Consider the following 24933-nt stretch of genomic DNA (forward strand, 5'->3'; position numbering starts at 1 on the left):
GGGGATAGGGGAGTAGAGAAACCTATCAACAGGGTGTCCATCCAGCTTCTACACCTTGTTATCCCAGTTTTACTGCTTTTTTTTAGTGGTTAAGAGAGAAAGAATTCTCCAGGACAGAAACATTGTCTCTCCAAAATTTAAATTCAAAGTTAAGTAAGTGCTGGGATTAGAATAGTTAGTTCCTTTTTTTGACCAGCACCAACTCAATGGGCAGAAAGGCTTTTTGTGGTCGGTGGACATCTATGACTGAATTTCTGTTAGGCCTTTGCAGCTAGGGCATTATTGTTGGAAGATGGGGATAGGGGAGTAGAGAAACCTATCAACAGGGTGCCCTGCATTTCCAGCTGAATTCAGGCAGGCAGGTAGGGTGTCTGAAATTGTATTGTTATGTCCCACACATTCCCCCAGCACTGCCGCCAGAAGGCTGCCTCAGGGCAGCATAACTGCTCCCTGGTGCTGACAGGGAACCGTTTTGGACAGTTGACCTTAAGTTCATTAATTGCAATTCACCAGCAGGTAGCCCCAGTAACCCATCCTCCCCCTACCCACACCTTTGGGTATATGGTCAAGGTTAGAAAATCTGTGTTTGGCTGCGTCTATGCCTGCTGCCATCAGAGACTAAGAATTCAGTCTGGACCCCATGAGTATCTTCTAATCTGGTTGGTTTAATTAACTGGCATTGAATCCTGAGGCAGTTCTGGATGCCTTGTGGCCTTGGTTTTGCCAACCACATCTATATTAATGGAGTTGAGGCATGTGGGACATGCTGCCATAAGAGATTATGTATTGCAGATAAACTATGAGGTTAGATTCATCGGTAACAAATTGGCAGCAATTATTTATGGCAATGGAGTTCTGAAAATATAGAAAACTTGGTTGGATGTAAAAGAGAAACAAAATTAAAGATGGGCAATAAATGCTGGTTTATCGAGCAATGCCTACATTCATAGATAGAAATTCATAGAATCTCCACAGTGTGTAAGCAAGCCATTTGGCCCATTGACTCCACACTAACCCTCTAAAGAGCATCCCTCCCTGACCCAACCATCCCTTAAACTCTGCATTTTCCATGGCTAATTCACTGAGCCTGCACATCCCTGGACATTATGGCAATTTAGCCTGGCCAATCCACCTAACCTACACATCTTTGGACTGTGGGAGGAAACCGGAGCACCAGGAGGAAACACATGCTGACATGGGGAGAACATGTAAACTCCACACAGACAGTTGCCCAACGCTGGAATTGAACCTGGGTCACTGGCGCTGAGAGGCAGCAGAGCTAACCACTGAGTCACTGTGTGCTCCCATTCCATGGATGAATTTTAGAAAAAGAATGTTTTTGCATATTTATGTAGTGTAATGAGGATGAAGATAATGACACAATTGTCACAGTGAATTATTGACGGACTTGACTCTATGATAGTTTTCCTGGTCTTTGGAGACTGGTGAGAATAATCTGCAGGCTCTTTGGTAGTTGGATCCCAGGAACTCCTGGCATGGAGGGGCTCTGATTTGAGGAGACAGTATACTTTGCTTGCATTTGTCTTCAGCAGCCTCATAAGTACTTGTTTCAAACTTCTGGCTCGGTTTCCCAGTTGTTGTGTGCTAACTGTTCCTATCAGCAACTTCCTGTGTCCATACTCATTACTAACATTGACGTACGACACTTTGATGTTTATGCTGTTGTTATGATCCCGGCTAATGTTGTTACCAGGTAAGTCACACCCCAGACTGGTACCTCGTAGTAGTTGACTCTAATAGAAGCTGTTTCTGTATTTCACTCAGATGGTGTACCATTCACATGGTGGATTGGAGGAACCAATGACAAACAAGTTTACTGGGGTGGTTCATCACCAGGAGTTCAAAAATGTGCCTGTGGATTAGAAGGGGACTGTTTAAATACAAACTATGACTGTAACTGTGATGCTGATAATGATGAATGGTAAGTCAGATTTTAATTTGAGAAACACACTGCGGACTGTTGTATTTTTCTGGAATGACAAATACCAGTTTAAATGTATTTCTGGAGGGACAGACATGTTGTCCAAACTTGCATGCATCAGATCTAATGCAAGAATCTCAAATTTCAAACAACTACAGAAATTCTTTCCAGAGGAGAAAGGTATGTTGCTTGGTTGGCAAGTCAACTATAGTTAGTCAAATTATCACCATGAAGAAACCAATGGAGAAGTATTGGCTCTCATGTAATTAAAATAGGCACAAGTTTTGAACATATTCCCTTGTTTTCAGACAACAGATCCTTGGCAATGAATGTATATCACTGGTATTAAATGTAAATGAACCACAGTGTAAGGTGAACTGATTATTATAGATTAATTGTTAGTTTGGCTATTATCCCACTGTGGGTAATTCAGCAAGTGCTGCATAATTTTGGAATCTCTTGGAAACACAGTTAACAGTAAATGTTTCATTTGGGTTTTGCAAGCGCAAGGTGGTTGAGTACAGTTTGAACTCTGCCTATTCGGAACAACCAGAGGGACATATTTGATTCAATCAGCCGGTCACTGGGAGATACAGCTCATGTAACTGGTATTGCATTGGCACCATCACTACTGAGACAAATAGTTACAAATTTAGTAATTTGTCAATGGTTTAACATTGAAACTACAAATGTGATAAGATATGTTATGGCCTTGGATCTATAAATGTGTCTAATATGAACAGAGCTCATTAGAAAGAGGGGCAGGAGTAGATCATACAATCCATCAAGTCTGCACAATATGGTCATGGCTTCAACTTCACTTCCTTGTACAGTCTCTAAATCCCTTGATTCCCTGAGACCCCAAGATTCTGTTGGTCTTCACCTTAAACACAGTGGTGGCATACTGAAAGTAATTTGAGGTAGAAAATTTCAAAGGTTCATAATACCTTGAAGAAAAAAATCAATTCTCCACATCTAAGTTCTAAATGGTCAGCCACTAGTCTTGAGGCTCTGCCATCATGTTCTAGATTCCCCAGCCAAGGGAAAAAATATTCTCAGTCCTGCCCTGTCAAGCCCATCGGACACTGATATGTTTCAATAAGAATACTTCCATTGGTTAATGGACTAGATAGAAAACTTGCCGGTCTTAAGTACAGAAATGCAAATAATTCTGTTATTTGTTGGATGTGAATGAAGGGTGTCATGCAACCTCAGTAAGTTGTGACATATAGAACTGCCTATCCCAGGAACAACACATATGTCTGCATAGCAGTGCAAAACCAATACTATACCTCTTTTCTCTACCAAAATGTCCTCATAATTTTGTGCCATTCTTAAATGTGCTGATTTTATTGGGTGGTGAATTAATCATTACTAACTACCACCAGACTTGATGGATTGTATGATCTACTCCTGCCCCTCTTTCTAATGAGTTCTGTTCATATTAGACACATTTATAGATCCAAGACCATAACATATCTTATCACATTTGTAGTTTCAATGTTAAACCATTGACAAATTACTAAATTTGTAACTATTTGTCTCACTGTTATGCTAACTCCTTATCTCATTTTGACTGAGTTGATTAAGAAATCAGTAGAGTCCTTGGTCCTTGCCTCATGAATTCCCCAGAACTGTCCATTCTTTTCAGGGAATGAAGAGGCAAGCGTGCAACATAAACTATGGTATTCCAATCATGGAGGGCATAGATAAGGTGAATAGCAAGGGTCTTTTCCCTAGGGTGGGGGGTTCAAAATTCGATTGCATATTTTTTAAGGTGAGATGAGAAAGTTTTAAAAAGGACATGAGGAGCAACTTTTGTACACAGAGAGTGGTTCATGTGTAGAATGAACTGCCGGAGGAAGTGGAGGATGCAGGTGCAGTTACAATGTTTAAAAGACATTTGGATAAGTACATGAATAGGAGAATATTTAGAGGGATGTGGGCCAAATGCAGGCAAGTGGAACTAGTTTAGTTTGGGAACTGGGTCGGCGTGGACTCGTTGGACTGAAGGGTCTGTTTCTGTGCTGTATGACTCTATGGTTCTATGAAATTCTTTTTAGAAATGATAGAGACTAGTAAGACTGGATGGCCTATTTTACTGACTGATTTTTATGCATATCATATAACCCTATCTAACTCATTACCTCTGGGAACAAGCACAAAAGCAGTTTTCAGGTAGCGGGTGGGTTGAGAAGGTAGAAGAGTTTTTCTTTATTTGGGGACGTTGATAGTTGAACTTAGTACTTTGCAGATATTGAAATAAGATTTCAAAATGTCATAAACAACCCTGGCTTTGTGAAATGTTCACTTCTATGCATTGATAATTGCCAAATAGGAAACAGAGATAGTGCTCAATTCCCTTACATGCTAGAGGGGAATTGAGCACAATTGTGAAAGCTTTCCTACACTGCTGTGGTTGCATGTGTCGTGACCTTCATTTTCCAGAGAAATGAATATCCTCATGTGGAACTGTGGCATGTTAAAATGTCAATAGTTGACTGTTGCATTCAATGTCATGTCTCTAGGTGTCTCCTCAGTCGTAGTCCCTATAATACACTCCACCAATGATTAACTATCATTGTTTCTGATAAGTTTCGAGCAAAGCGGTGTGAGCAGTTTTGAGGAGTTCCTGGAGGAAGTGCACTGCATAACCATAACATTGGTGGTATTGTTCTGAAAGAAAAATTGACAGCCTGTAATTCATTGATGCAGGAGATTAAAATTAATATTTGTCCCATAATAAAGGATGTCTCTGTGGATCAACATCATTCTATTACTAGATTGAGGCTCATAATCTTCACAGTACAGTCAGTATTGAACCTAAACCCCAATTGTCTGGGCAGGAGCAGTTTCTGAGTAATTACTAAATATTTCGTTCTATTTTTCATTAGAGTTTACTTTTGATTGGTCAACAATAAGTATTTTTATTAACCATGGTGCTAATAAATTTTTGTGATTATAACAATTTATTTGTCAAGATCAAATACATTCCAAACATTTTTGCCTTCCAGTTAACATTAAAAGTTATGCTTTTCATTTTTCCTAAGTTAAATTAGTTGATTGTCCATATTAATATTTTACTAAATAACATAACATTAAGTAAGTATTTAACTCAATTAAATGCTATACAAGATAGTTTTAGCATTTAATATTTTTGTGAAATTTACTAAGTAGTTATTTTAGAATGTTGATTTATATAGGCTGACATGTAATGTGCTAAATATTTAACTAAATTATCTCTGATTCATAGTCAAGTAAAATTGGATGTATAATGGCTTAGACGTCCACTGAAACAAAGTGCTAATTTCAAGAAAGTGCTGATTTTGAATGATCATTTATTGAATGAGATTTGACAAATCATTTTTATATTAAATGACCTTCAAAAATCTGTCTTGATTGCATTGTGTTTAATTATTCTAGTAGTTAATAATGATTTTTTAATATTAATTTAGCAATGTTTTATATTTTTCATGATATGGAATGCTCTACATTGCATTAATAGTAATCCTGCCATTCCAACCCCAAGGAATTTCCTTCTGTTTTTTTTTCTGCTGTGACTACTACAGAATTCCAATCTGTATATATGAATATGTTTCAATATATTGTGTAATATATTTCATAAATATTCATTCATTGTATTAAAAATTACACTACAATATTTGAACTTCTAATTTTAACTTGTTTTCGATTTTGTTTTGAAATTCAATTCCTAATTATTTTTTGCTACCAGAAGATTGGAAAATTACAAACGTAGTTCAAGAAACATGTCCAAAAGCGGGAAACTGCAGGCTTGTAAGTCTTACATCTGTCACAGTGAAAATGATAGCATCTATTATTAAAGAGATAGAAAATCAACATAGTCAGGCCAAGTCAACATGCTGCAATTGTGTGCTGACTGTCAGGAGGCCTGTATAGCACTCCCACAAATCTTCTGAAGAAGGGTCATAAAGCCATAGAGCTGTGCAGCATGGAAACAGACCCTTCAGCCCAACTCATCCATGCTGACCAGATATCCTAAAGTAATCTAGTCCCATTTGTCAGTATTTGGCCCATATCCCTCTAAGCCCTTCCTATTCATATTCCCATCCAGATGCTTTTTAAACCATTGGATCTGAAACATTAACTCTGCTTTCTCTCTGCAGATGCGACCAGACCTGCTGAATTTCTTCAGCAATTACAGATTTTCTTTCCTATACCAATCTATACTCTGCATTCATCCCTTTCAATTGATTTGTCCTATTCCAGTTTACATGTGGTTTAAGTAATAGAGCAGAGATCACAATTTTTGAGACTCTGTGTCTTAATTTGGCATCTATTGTCACATACTAACTGCACAGAATCTCTGTCTTTGGTCTGTTTATCTAATTGATATCTTCATGGACCATGATCAGTAGATCATCCCCTTCCCACTGAAAATTTCTCTTCAGCTCTGAGCAGATGTTCCAGAGCTGGCACCAGGCAACACAACCATCTGGGTCCAGGCTTTTTGCTGTAACAAACAATGTCAATACCCCTTACTGAACTGCATTCCCTAGAATGTAGCTTAGAAAGGGTTTACTCCACTGATTGGGATCTCCCATTTAAGAGTGAAATGAAGAGTTTTTTTTTCCCCTCTCAGATGTTTGATAGTATTTAGAATTCTCTTCCCCAGAGAACAGTGCGGACTGGGTCATTGAATATATTTGAGACTGTGCTTGGATGTATTTTTAATCAACAGTTGTATCCAGGATTATTGAAGGTGGGCAGGAAAGTGAATCTACAGTCAGATCAGCTGTAATCTTATTGAATGATGGAGTAGACGCAATAGGCCATATAGCCTACTCCTGCTCCTAATTAGTGTGTGTCTTTACATTTTTGCACCATAAATCATTTAGTTCATTTTTCTTAATTTATAAACAATATCTCCAGCATATCCATCTAATTATATAATACAATAACATACTCATGTGCTCCTTTTAATCAAACAAAATACACACTAATGTAAAGAAACCTTGCATTTACATAGCACCTTTCAATCCCTCAGGATATACCAAAGCACTTGATAACTAATGTCATTGTTTTGGAGTGTAATCACTGTTGGAATGTACACAATTTGCAGATAGCATTGTATCCACAACAGCACTGTGCTGATTCTCTGAACGTGGTTTTAAGTGATATTTTTGGAGTATACTTTTTGGTTGCAACACTGGAGTGAATTCTGCTTCTTTCCTTTGAAAACATGCAATGGAACATTTTAATTTACCTAAAAGGTTGGACTGGGTCTTTGTGCAACATTTAATATGAAAGACAGCACTTACAAAACTTGGGGCTGGATATCAGGCAGTTGAATTGCTCACTCCTGCTGTTGCAAGTGTTGGTCAGCTGCTATTGCACCTGAAAGAAGCCCACCCCAGAGCCGTAATGCGCTGTCAGTGAGTTGACAATGCGAGGAGTCGCACTTCTACTCCTCGTTGCTAGGAAGTCCTGCCCTGGAGAGTGACTGGACAATCAAATTGACCCACAGCTCCAGCATTCCCAGCAAACCTGAGCAGAGGGAGCTGCCAACGCTGCAGACAGGGAGAGGAAGAATTTCCATATTTCCTGGAGCCAACTGTCTCCCTTACTTTTGATGGGAGTGGAGGGATTGGGAGAGTCAAAGGAGCGGGGGGTTTGGAGTGGGTGGAGACAGCAGGAAGAGGGTAACATGCAGGGTGCTCCCCTAAGTCTGTTGTCTCTCTCCTCCCTTTTAAGTATTTGTATTTTAAGAAAACTGCCAATTCCCAAGCTAACTGTTATGGTACAGGCAGCTTAGTATTTTGGTCCGTTGGCTTGATAGGTATACTTTGATTGGTTGTATATTGCTTGTGGGTATCAAGCTTTGTCATATGATTGATGCTACACTATGAACTTGTGTTCAGACTGATTGATGAGAAGGCAAAGTGAAGAACTGTCTTCAGGCTCAGACTTCAAAGCAATTATTTATTATACTTCTGTAAGTATACTGACTAATATTTTACATGGTAAACATATACCAGGCTCTGACTTATAGTTACATAATCTAATAATTTATCTACCTTCTGAATGGGACTAGATTAATTTACGTTATCTGGTCGGCATGGACGAGTTGGACTAAAGGTCTGTTTCCATACTGTATGACTCTGTGGCTCTATGGGCACTCATGTCTCTGTGCTGCCCGTGTCTCTTCCTGAGAATCATACATTAAGACCGTGAGACAATCAGACATAGGAGGAGAAGTGGGCCATGCAGCCAATCGAGTCTCCTCTGACATTTTAGTGTATCTTCCAACATTCTCCATTCAGAAAGTACTGGCTCTGCCTACACTGTGATATTTACACCCAATGATTTGCTACTTTGTGAAATTACCATAAGTTTGCTGAAGGGTCTTCATCCCCTTACACAACAGGAAGATCAACTGAGTGTTTAAAAATGGCATGAGGGCTACCAGTGTTAGCACCAGCCCACCTATTGCGTTACAGGGACAGATTGTGCAGCTGCTAGAAAATTCCACACTTGCGGTTTCAATTATTCTAATGCCATTTTTGGAAGTTGCTGCCACATATGCCACTTGGAAGACCGCACGGTACAACAAAGAAATGAGAGAGAACATCATCTTGCTCATCTTTGTATTTTGCAAGCCCTCTACCTACTCCATTAAAAATATCCAGTGGTGGAGGTTGGAGGAGGAAGAAAGTAAAATTCAGCCATCAGCTTAGTTGTGATGGAATCCTTCAATCATACACTTAGATATTGTCTTTGAGTTTGTGGGACTTGAACCTGGAGCCTTCTGACTCAAAGATCACCAGAAGGCTATTACTGAACCCTTTAAATCAAGGAAACTCAGCTGAAGATATCACTAGCAGTCTGACAACTGTCAGCGACAAAAACACAAATTGACTTATTCCGTAAGTAACCCTTCACAAATGAATTATATGAAGCTCCCTTGGGCTCAGCAAGAGGAATACTATGGGGAAAACATATCACACTTCCTGTCTGCCACGCTTCTGTTGTGACACTTTAAACAGAATTTCATTTTTCAATGGGCAGACACATTCTAAGCAATTTCTGGCAGGATGTATTTTAACCTTTAAACAAAGGTAGTCAAATTGGTGACAGTACATTAAATAGCACAGGAGAAAACTCAACCTGACCAGACAGGAACTAGAGCAAAATAAAAGAAATCCCCACTGGATTTATTGCCAATTATCTTAAGTCCTTGTTCTCTAGTTATCGACCCTCCAGCCAGTGAAAACAATATTTCCTTCCCTGACTACACTGCCAAACCCTGGTGTAATTTCTATTTGTGTTTAATTTTGAACTGGTCTAGTAAATCTCCCCCTAACCTCTTGTGCGATAAGTAGAAAGATCCCAGCATCTCAAGTTGTTATGACCTTCCATGCAGCACCTATTAAGTTTTTGAAAGCAGATTCCACAATAATGCTCAAAAACAAATTGGGAACATGCTTAAAAGTGAGAAATTGACAGGATTTCAAGGTAAAAGTGAAACCAATGGATAATATATTACTGCCATGGTCACAATGGACAAATGACCTCCGTTTGTTCTCTGTGATTCTATGATATGCAATATGTTATCAAAATTCCAAGGTCAGAAATTAATACAAATTGGTGAGAATTTTGGGGTACTTCCCTAAATTTCAATGTAATTGAAACCAACTTTGAAACTAAATGTAAAAACAAACTGCAAAGTATGAAAATATAGTTTTTTTAACAAAAAAGGTAGAAGGTATGAATAAAAAGGGAAAGTGCTGGAAAAATGCAGTAAGTCAGCATCTGTTGAGAGAGAAACAGAATTAATGTTTTCAGTCAGATGTGCTTTTCTTCAGAGCTGGTTCAGTTTTTAAGAAGAGGGATATCAAAATGTTAGTTCTGTTTCTTTCTCTACAGATTCTGTCACATCTGCATTTCCTTTTTTCTTTCAAATTTTCAGTACCTGCAGTATTTACTTTTCTTTGAGGGGAAGATCTGCGCGCTGAAAGTTCACAGCAACTCAAATAACTCCCATCTAGGGTAATAGCAAATTAACAAGTGGCTGTAAAATAGTTTACCAGGAAGTTCAAAAAATTCTACGAAATGATACATTTTCATTGATTTAGGCCAATCGGTCAGATTTTAACAATAGTGACAACAACAAAATGTCATCATTTGTACTTCAGTGCTGTTTTGAAATTGAGAGTAAATCCTGGAACCTGCATAGGCATAATTAAACCCCAAAATCTAGAATTTTCTAACAGGAATTCTAACCTCCTCATAAGCTGTGCTGTTAAATACTCCAGCTTGTGATCAATTTGAAATCGTTGAACTAACAAGAAAAACTTGCCAAGTATAGGCAAATTACTGCAGATGCTGGAATCTGTACTGAAAATAAAAAATGCTGGAAATCAAAGATGGTGAAGAGTCATCTAGACTTGAAATGTTAGCTTATTCCCTCTCCATGGATGCTGCCTGACCCGCAGTGATTTCCAGCAGTTTTGTTTTCAGTCAAGAAAATTGTGCCCTTCTCTGCTACAATTTCACTCTAAAAACCTTGAAAATATGTTGTGTTGAATGATGCGCCTTTGGGATTCTACAACTGTGTCCGATTCATAATTATTGCTGGTCAACCTGAATAGCCCGAAAAACTAATTTCATATTTGTGAGGTATCAACTTTTTCTATTGTGATAAAAAAATCCATTTATTTTTAAAACCACTGTTTAAAAAGTTTTTTAATGCCATTTCAACTTGTACTTTAATTCCCTGCATATGACTTAATCCTTATTCTATTCTTTGGACAAAAATATGTTAATGTGAAGTTTAATCAGTGCATTTTACTTAAATAAAACAAAGAACTGAGAATGCTGGAAATCTGAAACAAAAACAGAAATAACTAGAGAAACTTGGTATGCCTGGCAGCATCTGTTAACAGAAAGCAGAGTTAACATTTTGGGCTCAGTGAACGTTAACTCTGCTTTTTCTTCACAGATGCTGCTTGACCTGCTGAGTTTCTCCTTTAATTTCTGTTTTTGAATGCATTTTACTTGCTGGTTTGAGAATACTTGAGTGTTATTGATTGCTTACCTTGCTTGCTGACATCACTATTACTGAATTCCTGGTGATCCCCTTGATTTGGTACAAGATTCGAACTACAGGTAAAGGTTTGAGTTATAAGGAGAGGCTGGGACTATTTTCCCTGGAGCTCCAGAGGCTGAGGGGTGACCTTATAGAGGTTTATAAAATCGTGAGGGGTTTGGATAAGGTGAATAGTCAAGGTCTTTTTCCAAGGGTAGGGGATCCAAAACTAGAGGGCATAGGTTCGAGGTGAGAGGGGAAAGATTTAAAAGGGAACTGAGGGGCAACTTCTTCACAAGGAGAGTGGTGCGCGTGTGGGATGAGCTGTCGGAGGAAGTGGTAGAGGCCGGTACAACTGCAGCATTTAAAAGAAATTTGGACAACTACATGGATCGAAAAGGTTGGACGGATATGGGCGAAATGCAAGCAAATGGAACTAGTTTAATTCAGGATACCTGATCGGCATGGACGAGATAGACTGAAGTGTCTATTTCCTTGCTGTATGACTTTATGAGTATAAGTAAACAGTAATCATTCAATGTTTATGGGCAACTTTCTTTGTGATCAATTGTGTTACTTCACCAATGACCATAAAATCTGGGCTATTACTAAACAGATATTGCATTTGGCAAATTTCTACGGTATGCCTCAACCGTCATAAGCACTTTTGCAACTCTAAACCCATTCAGAACTTATATTTCTTTTTGTCTAAGTTGTACTTTTGTATCTCTTTACACAATAATTACTCAGTACCTCATTTAACAAAAATTAAAAGTATACATGTTTTAATTGTGAAAGTTACTAAAAAGTCTTCTTTCTAACTTGTTTTATTTTAAAATGCATTTTAAACTGTACAACTGTATGCACCAATCCACAATTCCAAGGGGTGGCACAGTGGCTCAGTGGTTAGCACTGCTGCCTCACAGCACCAGGGACCCAGGTTCAATTCTACCCGTGGGCAACTGTCTGTGTAGAGTTTGCACATTCTCCCCATGTCTGCATGGGTTTCTTCCAGGTGTACCAGTTTCCTCCCACAGCCCAAAGATGTGTAGGCTAGGTGGATTAGGCATACCCAATTGCCCATAGCATTCTGGGATGTGTAAATTAGGTGTGTTACGGGGGGATGGGTCTGGGTGGGATACTCTGAGGGTCAGTGTGGACTTGTTGGGCTGAAGGGGCCTTTTTTCACACTGAAGGGGCTCTATGATAATAATACAGATCTTAACACTCATCATTCTATTTGCACTGCCTGAATTTATGTTGTGTTATATACATGCAGACCACAGCAAACACAAGGGAAGGTTCTTATGTTTTGAACTGACTGTCCTGTTTTGTCTCTTGTTAAGGAAATTGGAGGATTTCAATTCACATGCAGGGCAATGATAATGAATGTCAGATCATTTTGATAATAAGTGACTCTTCTGTTCCACCATTTTTACAGCCAGATAGTCACGGGTAAATATGATCCCAACTTGAGTTATTGACATTGGTCTATCTTTAATTGAGATATATTTGTACTATTCTACTTGTTGGCAGGGCGAATGACACAGGACATCTTTCGTACAAAGATCATTTGCCTGTAACACAGATTGTCATTGGGGACACGGACAGAACACATTCAGAAGCTGCCTTTAGGATTGGACCACTTCGTTGCTATGGTGACAGTAAGTGTCAACTTTTATTTTAGGGACAGATTCTGTTCTAATGATGCCAACTTCAACAAAGGGGCCTCCGAAATGCCCACGTTCTTCTTCAACCAAGAATTCCCCAGCCCTGTAATTGACAGGGAACTCAGCTGTGTTTGACCCTTCTCTGGCACTTTGGCCCTCACCCCCCTCCCTCCCATGACAGCGATAGGGTCCCCCTTGCCCTTACCTACCAACTCACCACCATCCACAACCAAAGGATCATTAGCTGCAATTTCCGCCACTTCCAGCGAGATGATGCCATCAGACTCATATTCTCCTCCCCTCCGCTTCCAGCCATCCACAAGGACCACTCCTTCTGGGACACCCTGGTCCACTCCTCCTTCACTCCCACATGCCCCCACACTCCATGGCATCTCCCCATCCAACCGTAGAAGGTGTAACACCTACCCATTTACTTCCTCCTTCCTCACCATCCAAGGCCCCAAACACACCTTCCAGGTGAATCAGTGCTTTACCTGCACTACACTCAATCTAGTCTATTGTATTCACTGTTCACAATGTTGTCTTTTCTACATTGGGAAAACGAACCGCAAACTGAGTTACCACTTCACAGAACATCTACATTCTCTCTGCAACAAAGACCCTGAGCTTCCAGTTGCTTGCCACATCAACACTCCACTGTGTTCTCTGGCCAACATCTCTGTCTCAGCCTTGCTGCAGTGCTGCAGCAATGCTCAGTGCAAGCTGGAAGAATAGCACCTCCTTTCCTGCTTGGGAATTCTGCAGCCTTCTGGACTCAATATGGATTTCAACAAATGTAGAGCTTGAGCACGTTTCCCCACACTTTCCCCTAACCTCATACACAAGATCTTGTTATCACATGGTCTGCTATTACACACATTCCATTGTTATCTACTAGTAGTCCCTATTTGCAGCTATTCATTCTCCTAGGTTGATCTTTATCAAGCCGTTGTCTGTCCAATTGGTTTTCTCTCTCTTTCGGTTCTATCTCCATTGTTTACTCCTTGCCCTCTCTCCCCCCTCTATCTTCTGTATAAAACCCAACTTTTTCCTAGCTGCCATCAGTTCTTAGGAAAGGTCACTGGACCTGAAACATTAACTCTGATTTCTCTCCGCAAATGCTGCCAGACCTGCTGAGCTTTTCCAGCAATTTCTGTTTTTTTTTACAGGTTCATGAAAGTTATCAACTGTTGATAGCAGTCAACAATGCCTTGTATTAATTTCCTGCTTGCTTATCTGTCTAAAAAACAACCTATTGCTTCTTTTTGAGATGCTTATATCACTCCTTATTTTTCAAACCCTGAATATTTTTTGCTCGATATAATTAAGCATGAAGAAAGTAATCAACACTTTGTACCTATAATAGGATAACAATCCAAAGTGTTCACATGTCATCATTGACTGTAAGCACAAAATTACACAAATGTTACAGCACATAAAGAGATCGTTCAACCTTCCTCTCTGTGCTTGGTGAGAAGAGTGCTCTCCTGTCTAATACCATCTTCTACTTTTGCCTGAAGCTTTGGAAATTATGGAGATTCAAGTACATGGTCAAGTGTTTTTTTTTCAATGTGATGCCTCCATTACCTGATGAAACAATGAGTTCTAGACACCATCATTGTGTGAGTTTAAAGTTTCCCATTGAACCCCTCTTTTAATCCTTCAATCGATTCCTTTATATCAATGCCTCTTGATTATCACTGCAGGGGATCACTACAGTCCAAAGATGTGCAGGCTAGGTGGATTGGCCATGCTAAATTGTCCATAGTGTCCAGGGGGTGTGTACATTAGGTGGATTAGCCATGGGAAATGCAGGGTTACAGGGACAGGGTAGGGGATTGGGTCTGGGTGGAATGCGGTTTGAAGGGTCAGTGTGAACTCAATTGGCCAAATGGCCTGTTTTCACACTGTAGGGATTCTATGATTCAATGATGATGATGATGATGATTGACATCAGCAAAAGGTAACAGGTCCTTCCGATTGACTTTAACTAAGTTCTTCAGAATTCCATATGCCTAAATTAAATCCCATCTCCTTAGTTCAAAGGAAAACAACCCAGCCTTTACTCATTAACGAAAATCCTTCATTTTTGGCAACATCCATGTAAATTTTCTCTGTATCCTCTGGTGCAATCACATCCTTTCAGTAATGTTGTGACCAGAAATGTAGGCATTACTCTGGCTGTGGTCTAATTAATGTTCTGTACAATTTTAGCTTAAAATTCCTTCTCTTGCACTCAAGACTTTGGCCAATGAATTGAAGCCTCACATATGCCTTCTTGACAATCGTCTCTATCCAGCTTCCTTCAGGGATGCGTTGACATGTTCATCCGTCGCTGTCTATGCTTCACAGAATCCTGTGATTTTTTTGTGTGTGTGTCACCTTGTCTCATTTGTCTTTCCCTGTTACCTATTCCCTATTACGTACCTCACACTTCTCTGGGTTGGAAACATCAATGCTGTTTTTTTTGTGGAATTGATGCTGAAAGCACACAAGGCGTGTTTTGGTTGGAGTGTCAAATTGCAAAAGCCAGTGAAGGAATACCTACAAATAAAAACAGCGGTGGATAACAGGTCAATTGGCACAGAAATGCTAGACAGCAGCAGATGGGTGACAGCGGTCTTCAATGCCAGGTTGAGGGATCAAGGGAGGAGAAATGGTGCAAGCAATAGGTGGGCAAATTGTTGCCTTGTCAACAGCAAGGTATCCTGATCTGCCTATCCCCATGAAGCCAATAGTCTCCTCCTTTAAGTTAGTGAGGGTTTGGATGGAGATTAGCCATTCCCTCTCTGATTTTAACCCTCTTCCCGTGAATATCACACAGACTTTCCTGCAGCCATGGAGAGAGTAAGTAAATGGTTGTTCAGATGTGTGCAGCACCTTCCCATAGTGTGCCTGCTGAGCCAGACTGAAGCAGCAAGAGGTGAGGATTTATGGGTCCAAAGTAGTTACCTGCATAAAAGTCACATCATTGTGAAATAAGAAAGCTATCCACAGTGGTGAAACATTGCTAATATGAGGGTTCTGCTATAACGCGTGTTCCGGCAACACAAATTGGCGATAACATGATTGACAAATAGGGGAACAGTATTTTAAAACGCAAACTCGTGTTGGCTATAACACCATTCTATTGAGTATGGTTTGTATGTCATAAACATGAAATATGATATCACATAGAGAACAACTGTCTTTTTTGGAAAATGTGTGAAATCTTAATTTGAAGAGTTTATGCTGAACACATTAAATGCATCAACACTGTTTAAAAATGCAGCTCATTTAAATAAAAGAATGGACTCCAATGCTAAATTGACGGGATAAGTAAAAAATGAAGCATAGTTTAAAATAATATAGGTGCTGTTAAAACATGCACCTTTCCATGTAGTATATTTGCCTAGATTTTGTTATATATTTAATATTAATGAATTTTTGAACTTGCTCATGGAAATCAATATAGCAAAAGTTGTCTGTGTTACAACCTGCTCTTTTCCAGCACTATTCTGAATACAATGTTACTCAGGTTTATAACACATTTAAATCCTACAATTAACTTCAATGTCAATGGGCTACATAGGAAAGAAAGGTCAGATTCCTCTGCTTCACTTATCTGAAAATCTACCCAGAAGTTTGTGCCGATTGAATGTCAGGTCAGATCAGCATTTAAATGGTCGAGGAAATTTTACTAAAAATTGCTGATGTGTCAATTTCAAGGGAGTTTCATGGAGGGTTGCTGGCTATGAGCTCTATCTCACAATTTTGCACTGCTCACCTCTTTTGGATTATGCTCGCACTATCAAGCAGTACTGACCATTGCTGGGACTTCCAGTGGCAGAGCTCTATTTAAAGCCCAGCTGTCACTTCATTGCAAATACCAGGTCAGATTCGTAAATGTATTGCCTCTTTGCAGCATCACCTGTCTGATAAACTGTCATTATAACTACAGCTATAAAAATGAAGCTAACAGGTGAGGAAGAATTTTGGAAAATATTAGAGATACAAAGTGCCCTTTGTACCCCTAACCCTCCTTTTCCCATAGGCCCCATTATTTATAAAGCGTGATTTTCTCTAACACAATGTTGTGCTGGAACACAACTCTCGCGTTATAGCAGAATCCCCTATATATGATGAGTGATTGAAATGGTAAGGAGAAAGTCAGCGTAGCTTTTTGAGAGGAAAATCATGTCTCACAAACTTGATTGAGTTTTTTGAGGAAGTAAACAAAAAGATTGATGAGGACAGAGCGGTAGACTGTGTTTAATTGGATTTTAGTAAAACCTTTGACAAGGCTCCACATGGTAGACTAATTAGCAAAGTTTGATCAAGTGTGATTTAAGGTGAGCTTGCCAATTGGATATAGAATTATCTTAATAGCAGGAGACAGGGAATGATGTTGGAAGGTTCTTTTTTGGACTGGAGACCTGTGACCAGCAGTGTTCCATAGAAATCAGTGCTGGGTTCACTTTTGTTTGTCATTTATATGAATAATTTGAATGCAAATATAGAAGGTATGGTTAGTAAATTTGCGGATGACACCAAAATTGGTGAAGAAGGTTATCTAAGATTACAAAGAGATCATGATCATTTGAGTCAATGGGTTGAAGAGTGGCAGATGGAGTTTAATTTGGATAAACACAAGGTATTGCATTTTGGTAAAACAAATAAGGGCAGGACTTATACATTTCAAAGTAGGGCCTTGGGTAGTGTTGTAGAACAGAATTATAAAAAGACAAGGGGCAACTTTTTTACACAGAGTGGTTCGTGAGTGGAATGAACTGCCAGTGAAAGTGGTGGATGCAGGTAGAGTTACAACATTTAAAAGATATTTGCGTAAGTACATGAATAGGAAAGTTTTAGAGGGATGTGGGCGAAATCCAGGCAGGTGTGACTAGAATAGTTTGGGAACATAGTTTGCATGGACTGGTTAGACTGAAGGGTCTGTTTCTGTGTTGTATGACAATGACTCTATGAGAGTTGGTACTATATCCTTCTGAGCAGGAAAAAAAAAGATGCAGTGCAGGTGAACTTGCATCTGGATCAGGCTCAATAAAATGATAAGAAAAGCTGACAAGAGACTTCATGTCCCACCTTATAGCTTGGCCTATCTTTAAAAATTCCGATAATGTTGGTGATGCAGTATAAGATAATGCCTGTTATAAGGCTTTGCTTCTAATCAAGGGCAACAGAAGCAGTGTGTATAAATTGGTTGCTGTGTTTCATAAAAATGTAAGAACAGAGGCAAGAACAGGCCATTGACTTTTCACAATTGCTTTGCCATGCAGTAAGATCTGGCTGCTCTACTATCTGAACTTCACTTCTCACACTATCCCCATTACATCCTTTACGATAGTTTCTTATATTAAAACAGTGAACACACTTGAAAAAAAAAACAAGAACTTCGTTGGCTGTAAAATGCTTTGGGACATCCTAAAAATGTGAAAGGTTCTTTCAGGAAAGAAGAAAACTAGAACAAACAAACAATTAAAGTAGCTGCCAAGTTATAGTTCAATATTTAAAAAGAACCATATTTGAACTTCGTTTTTACTTATCCAGGAAATTACTGGAATGCAGCATCGTTCAACACTGAGTCTTCATATCTCCATTTCCCCACGTTCCATGGTGAGCTCAGTGCGGATATTTCATTTTTCTTCAAAACGACTGCTTCCTCGGGTGTATTCCTGGAAAATCTTGGAATTAAGGACTTCATAAGAATTGAGCTGAACTGTAAGTAAGGAGGAAATTATGTTGGATGTTGAATATAGAAAAATACAGTCTTTTGCCTTGTTAAAACTGCCTTCATACAGAAGTAAGGCAAAATGGACCAGAATAAATATTGCCCTTGGAATAGTTTCACAGTATCAGAAACCATATATAAGATATTCAGTCTTGTAGTTGCTGACAGGAACCCATACCAAAATAGTTAACAGGATGAATAAAGGTTTCAAATTGAGCTTGATGTTTTTTTTTAAATCAAATCTCTCTCTTACTCTCCCGGAAATGTTTTCACATCATGGGGTGTGAATCAAAGGCACTCAACAGCCATCTCACACTTCCTCCAAGAGGCTATTTTCCATTTTATTTTTTCATGGTAAGTAGGCATTATTGATGAGACCAACATTTGTTGCTGTCCCTAATTTCCCTTGAATTGAGTGGTTCATTTGACCATTTCAGAGGGCAGTTAAGAGTTGACAACATCGTTGTGAGTCTGAAGTCATAAGTAGGCCAGATCAGCTAAGGACTACAGGTTTCCTTCCCTAAAGACCAGATGGGTTTGTATGACAAATGACACTAGCTTCATGGCCTGAGACTATCTTTACATTGCAGATTTAATAACTGCAGTTTCAAAATTCTGTTTACGGGTGAGATTTAAACCCATGTCCCCCAAAGCTGCTATTGTGTGAAGCCTGTGCAAGTTAGGCAGTGATTCAGTGTGATGTATTCTGACTAAACTCATGCTGAGCCCAATTAAAAGTTGTTAATTAAATCCATAAGTCCAATTCAGCCCCTTAACACTGTTCATAAGCCTGTTCTAAAGGCATGAAATGCAGTTAACCCCAGTTTAATCAAACAAAGAGCATGCTAAGATTTTTAAAGACTGCTCTGGTGGTGCTGGGGCAATGTCCTTATCTTTCAGCCAGCAGATCTAGGTTCAAGTCTCGCCTGTCCACGAAGGGGTGTCCTAACATATGTGGACAAGGTCAGAAATCACACGACACCAGGTTATAGTCCAATAGGCTTATTTAAAACACAAGCTTGTGTTTTCAAATAAACCTGTTGGGCTATAACCTGGTGTAATATGATTTCTGACCTTGTCCACGCAAGTCTAAGACTGGACCTCCACATTGTAACATATGTGAACAGGGGGATTAAAATATATTTTCTCAATTATCCCTTTTAAAGTGGAGAAGAAGAATTCAATGCACGCTTCTCATCAACGCAAATTCGAGCTGGGTTTTCTGAGGGCTGGTAATCATACTCAAATTGCCTCTCCTCTCCTTTTCTTACATTCAGAAAGAGCTCTGCATTTCTGTCAGGAGATTCTAATCAAGGTTCCTTCAAAATTTTGGAGCATACTTTAAATCTGAGCGGTCCCTTATGGGGAGCATAGGCAAGGGAAGGATAACTACAAGAGATAGTAAGAACTGCCGATGCTAGAGTCAGAGATAACACAGTGTGGAGCTGGAGGAGCACAACAGGCCAGGCAGCATCAGAGGAGCAGGAAAGTTGACATTTCGGGTCGGGATCCTTCTTCAGGATTGGGGGAGTGGGAAGGGAGCTCAGAAATAAATATAGAGGAGGGGTGGGGCTGGGGAAGGTAGGTGGGATGGTGAAAGGTGAGTACAGGAAGGCAGTAGTGGGGATTGGGTCAGTGAAGTGGGGGGGGCGGATAAGTGGGAGAGAAACTACAAGCAGTTTCTCACAGTAGTCAGCTACTGGGTTCTGTGATTTTAATGTCTGGCATCATAGACAGCCACTTTAACTGCTCCTATGGATGGATAAGTATGTAATGAAAAGAACAAAGTTAGGGTGCCAGGAGTGCAGAGTGCCAGCTAAATAGAAAGCCAGGTGTTAATGGGCCCAGGCAGGTAGGATGCCAGGTGTGTGAGGTGCCAGACAGGTAGAAGGTATGGTGTCAGTGCAGCAGGTCAGTAGGGGCCCCAGGGCATGAAGTGGGAAGGAGGTTATGCAAATAATGGAGTTTTTAGGGTAAGATTGGGTGGGCAAGCAACATCAGGTCCAATGGTGGCTGGGTGGCAGTGCTGTGTCGGAGATTGGGTGGGTGTCTGCTCCTGAGGAAATGGGAGGTTGATGTGTCCCACGGTGGGATGGGGGTGAAGGGAGGGTTGAGGGTAGGGTGGAGGTGGGTAGGGTCTGTCGGGTTGTGGGGGAGCTCTTTGGCTCCAGCAGGGTGTCAGATTCCAGTTGTAGAGAGGTGTGTGGGGTCCTAGGGTCATGGGGGGTAGGAGGTGGTGGGAGGTGGTATTGGTGTGTCCAGCCATGGGAGGGGGGGGCGTGGGTATTGAGTCCATTGGCAGGGGTTAGAGGGTATGGTCAGGAGACAGTCACATATAATGCTGGAGTTGAGGTTAGCTGTTAAGTCCTGAAGGAGTAGAGTGTCCATGTTCGATCCCAGGATAGGGTGGAAGGGGCTGTCAGCTCTGGTGGTGGGTGTGAGCCGTCCTTGTGGTGGTGGGAGTCATGTTACTTAGTGACGGTAGAACTCTCCAAATTCTCTGATTTAAACAGATCCTTTCAGAGGGTTGCAAGCACAAGGGAATTGCCCAGTGGAATCTTCAATTTCCGGGTCAATTTCCTCGGAATTTGGTACATTGATGATTCACAGGGTCCTGAGGCACAGCTGCCATCTTTGCTGCAGAAATGAGTATCCAACCATTGGAAATCTGGGCCAATATATTGTTTATATTATATGCAATAATGTATTGGACTAAATAACTGAAAGAACGTGTGTTAAAATCCCATCACAGCAATGGAAAATGTGAGCTTTGATGAGCCAAAAAATTGGAAATAAAGAAAAATTCAGCCAACAAGGCTGTTGGATTCTCCTAAAAACTAAACTGGTCTGCTGATACTCATCAGGGAATTACATCCTTATCCTGTCTGCCCGAGAAATGAGCCCAATCCCACAATGGAGTGTTTGATTCTTAACTGCTCTCTGGTATGACCATTCAGAACACTTGGTTGTATTCAAGAAACAGCTCACCAACACTCTCTCAGTGCGTTGTAGCCACGGTCAAATACCAGTTTTGCCAGTAATGCCCATATTTCAGGAATGAACTTTGTAACAACGCCTTTTGTTGCAATTTTGTCACACTGATAAAATACAGGCTATTCATCTTCAAAATTTCATTGGCTAACTTCAAAGACTTGGACTTTGAAGTTGTGAGAAAAACAAGGTGGGGCATTTTAAATTGATCCACACCCTGTAGAGGTTATATAACTGCTTAAAAGGGAATTAAAATGAATCGCTTGGAATGTACATGTCATCATGAGAACATCAATTGTCTCTGCCCTGAGAACAAATATTGCTGGGGGACCGAACTCCGAAATTTGTTCCACAAAGAGGGAGATTGACCCCTGCACCCCCTCTCAACCCCACCACCACCACCACCATTACCACCACCATCAATTTCTAAGGATCACAGGGAACTCTGGCGTTGGAACATCAAAACTTTTTTCAGAAATGGATTGTCTCCCTTGTAGGCCAACAACCAGCTTTGAGACCCCCAACACATGAGAAGCCATGATTATAGGCCTTTAGTTTTTGCTACTGTGGAGATATGTCCAGGAATATAGAGTAACATCCAAGAACTTGCACTGACATGAACTACAATTACTCTTCCTCTCTCTTGCTTCCGCTCCCATCATCCATCACCCCCCAACCCCACCCCCACCCCACCTCTCTCTCTGATGTTCGGTCCTGCCAAACTACAGTGGCCTCAGGTTAAAAGCTTACACCTCTAAGACAAACAAAGAACCCTAAAGGATAACAAGGTGCAGGGCTGGATGAACACAGCAGGCCAAGCAGCATCATAGGAGCAGAGAGGCTTTGCAGAACACCTACGCTCGGTTCGCAACAAACAACTGCACCTCCCAGTCGCGAACCATTTCAACTCCCCCTCCCATTCCTCAGACGACATGTCCATCCTGGGCCTCCTGCAGTGCCACAACGATGCCACCCGAAGGTTGCAGGAACAGCAACTCATATTCCGCTTGGGAACCCTGCAGCCCAATGGTATCAATGTGGATTTCACAAGTTTCAAAATCTCCCCTCCCCCCACCGCATCCCAAAACCAGTCCAACTCGTCCCTGCCTCCCTAACCTGTTCTTCTTCCCACCTATCCCCTCCTCCCACCTCAAGCCGCACCTCCATCTCCTACCAACCAACCTCATCCCGCCCCCTTGACCTGTCCGTCCTCCCTGGACTGACCTATCCCCTTCCTAACTCCCTACCTACACTCACCTTTCCTGGCCCCATCCCCGCCTCTTCGACCTGTTTGTTTCCTCTCCACCTATCCTCTCCTCTATCCCTCTTCTATCCGCCTCCCACTCTCTCCCTATTTATTTCAAAACCCCCTTCCCCTCCCCCTTTTCTGATGAAGGGTCTAGGCCCGAAACGTCAGCCTCTCTGCTCCTATGATGCTGCTTGGCCTGCTGTGTTCATCCAGCCCTGCACCTTGTTGTCTCAGATTCTCCAGCATCTGCAGTTCCTACTATCTCTAACCCTAAAGGATATATCCTTTATCCTTTTATCTTGTATGTGTGCATAAGCGCCCGAGTATATGAAAGCCGTATGCTTAATGTTGCATTTTTCATTACCTTCCTTGGGTTTAGTTGTTAATAAATTGGATCTTTGACTCAAGAAAACCTTGTTGATTGCCTCCATACTGCTCACAGCAAAAATAATAAGCTACATTTTTTTCTAATTAGATGGAGGCATAGCCTTGTGCAAAAAGAACTTAAAACTTTTTTTGTGACTAATCTATGAGGTTGAACAGAGAGGGGAGTTTGCTCTGTCTCTTCTGGCTGATACAATGCAAGTATTTTTTATAGACAAAAATGTTTGTCTCTTTAAAAGATACAAACTGCTAGGAGAAATTAAATTAAAATGATCTCTCCATTCATAATTTATTCCACTCAGGCTCTATTTGTGATTTGTGATGTGACCCAAATTAGACATGAATAATAAATCCATCCCTTGTGCTATTTTCCAAGGATGGGTCATTGTTAATACACCGGGGACTAATTGCATTTTGTCAGGAAAGGAACATAAACAACTCATTCTGTCTAGTGCGGGAACCTTTCATTCAGGTCAAAGATAGTTACCTTTGTTTGTATCCTTGTGATTCTTGTTTTTCAGCTCCAACTGAAGTGGTTCTTTCATTTGATGTGGGTAATGGGCCATTTGAGGTGACTGTGAAATCACCTACGCATTTGAACGACAATCAGTGGCATTATGTTGAAGCAGAACGAAATATCAGAGAGGCTTCCCTTCAAGTAGATCACCTACCAAGGAAAGCTCAAGAGGCCCCTTCTGATGGACACATCCAGTTGCAGCTCAGTAGTCAGCTGTTTGTAGGTAGGAGTACATTGTTTGTTACTGGCCTCTCATTCTTTGTGACAGTGACACATTGATGGCAAGGTCCATTCAATTCAGAGAGCCATATTTTTCCTTTGCATTATTTAGGTGGTGTAAGTATGTACAGTGTAAAAGGTGAACACATATAGCTCAGTGAGCTGAAGGCAAGTTCATTGTAGTAATGAGATAACCAAGAAACAGGCTTGTGTGTATCTGATTTAAAATGACCACTTCCAATTTACATAAAAAGCTAACATTATTGATTTTAATACTTGTTGCCATCATGTAGTAGTCTGAGTGTATTCCCACATTAAATATATCACACTCTGAGAATGATTAATGTATAGATTAAAATTTGATAATGGTAGAATTTTGAGTAATTTATGGATGACAAGTGCAATAACTGGGAATGATGACCCATGTGAACAGGAGGTGCCAGCAAAAAATAATGAACATCATCTGTACTGTTCAGCTATAAAGCATAAAAATGTTGACATTTTGTTTGAATCTACAATTACAAAGAGTCTTTATGGTTTCCCAGTAGTTCCTGTGATTACTAAGGGTTGCATTTTCATGGAGTTTCATAGAGATGAGAAAATGCCAAACAGCATCTGATTCCAGAATTCCTGAATTCATTCCTGGACTTTCTGACTTCCACCAGTGCACAGTTGAAGTATGCAGCCTGCTTCACAGCACAAACCCACAGTCAGTACACCCAACTTGTCTTGTTCCACTGTGGGATAAGCATTGTCTAGTCCTCTGCAGTTTTCATGGAGTCAGGTCAGCTTTTAAGGACTTATAATTCATGGTCCCTCATAAATCTCCATGCCAAGCTCTGGCTGTCTATCCACCTCACCCAAGACCCCTGATACCCTCCATTCTATAACACTGTAGACCTATACTTCAGAAACAATGAAGCATATAATGATGATAGGATTTTTTAAAAAAAAGAATCTTTCCAGTGTCAATCATATTAACTCTTCAAGGAATCAGTAACAGAAACTGTGAGCACATGAAACTCTTTCAGTTATTAAGCATTGGCAGAATGCCTGAACCTAAGCCAACAATTAATTCTTTCCCTTGTTGGTGTGCATTTGTCTCCAGCAGGATGTTTCACCTGCTGCAGGAATGATTTTGTTGTCTCCCATAACATAAGAATCTG

At 40.4% G+C, this 24933-nt stretch overlaps 1 protein-coding gene across 1 annotated transcript in view; it reads left to right on the forward strand.

Annotated features, from left to right (window-relative positions):
• Positions 1-24933, forward strand: part of LOC109917057 (contactin-associated protein-like 5) — a 651846-nt gene that overhangs the window by 373638 nt on the left and 253275 nt on the right. Inside the window, exons 14-17 of the mRNA XM_048599256.1 lie at positions 1786-1942; positions 12546-12673; positions 18227-18397; positions 23553-23771. Coding sequence (XP_048455213.1) covers positions 1786-1942; positions 12546-12673; positions 18227-18397; positions 23553-23771 — 675 coding nt within the window. The remainder of the gene's footprint in view (positions 1-1785; positions 1943-12545; positions 12674-18226; positions 18398-23552; positions 23772-24933) is intronic.

This window comes from Rhincodon typus, chromosome 7 (assembly GCF_021869965.1).
Source record: "Rhincodon typus isolate 14 chromosome 7, sRhiTyp1.1, whole genome shotgun sequence".
Taxonomy (NCBI): Eukaryota; Metazoa; Chordata; class Chondrichthyes; order Orectolobiformes; family Rhincodontidae; genus Rhincodon; species Rhincodon typus.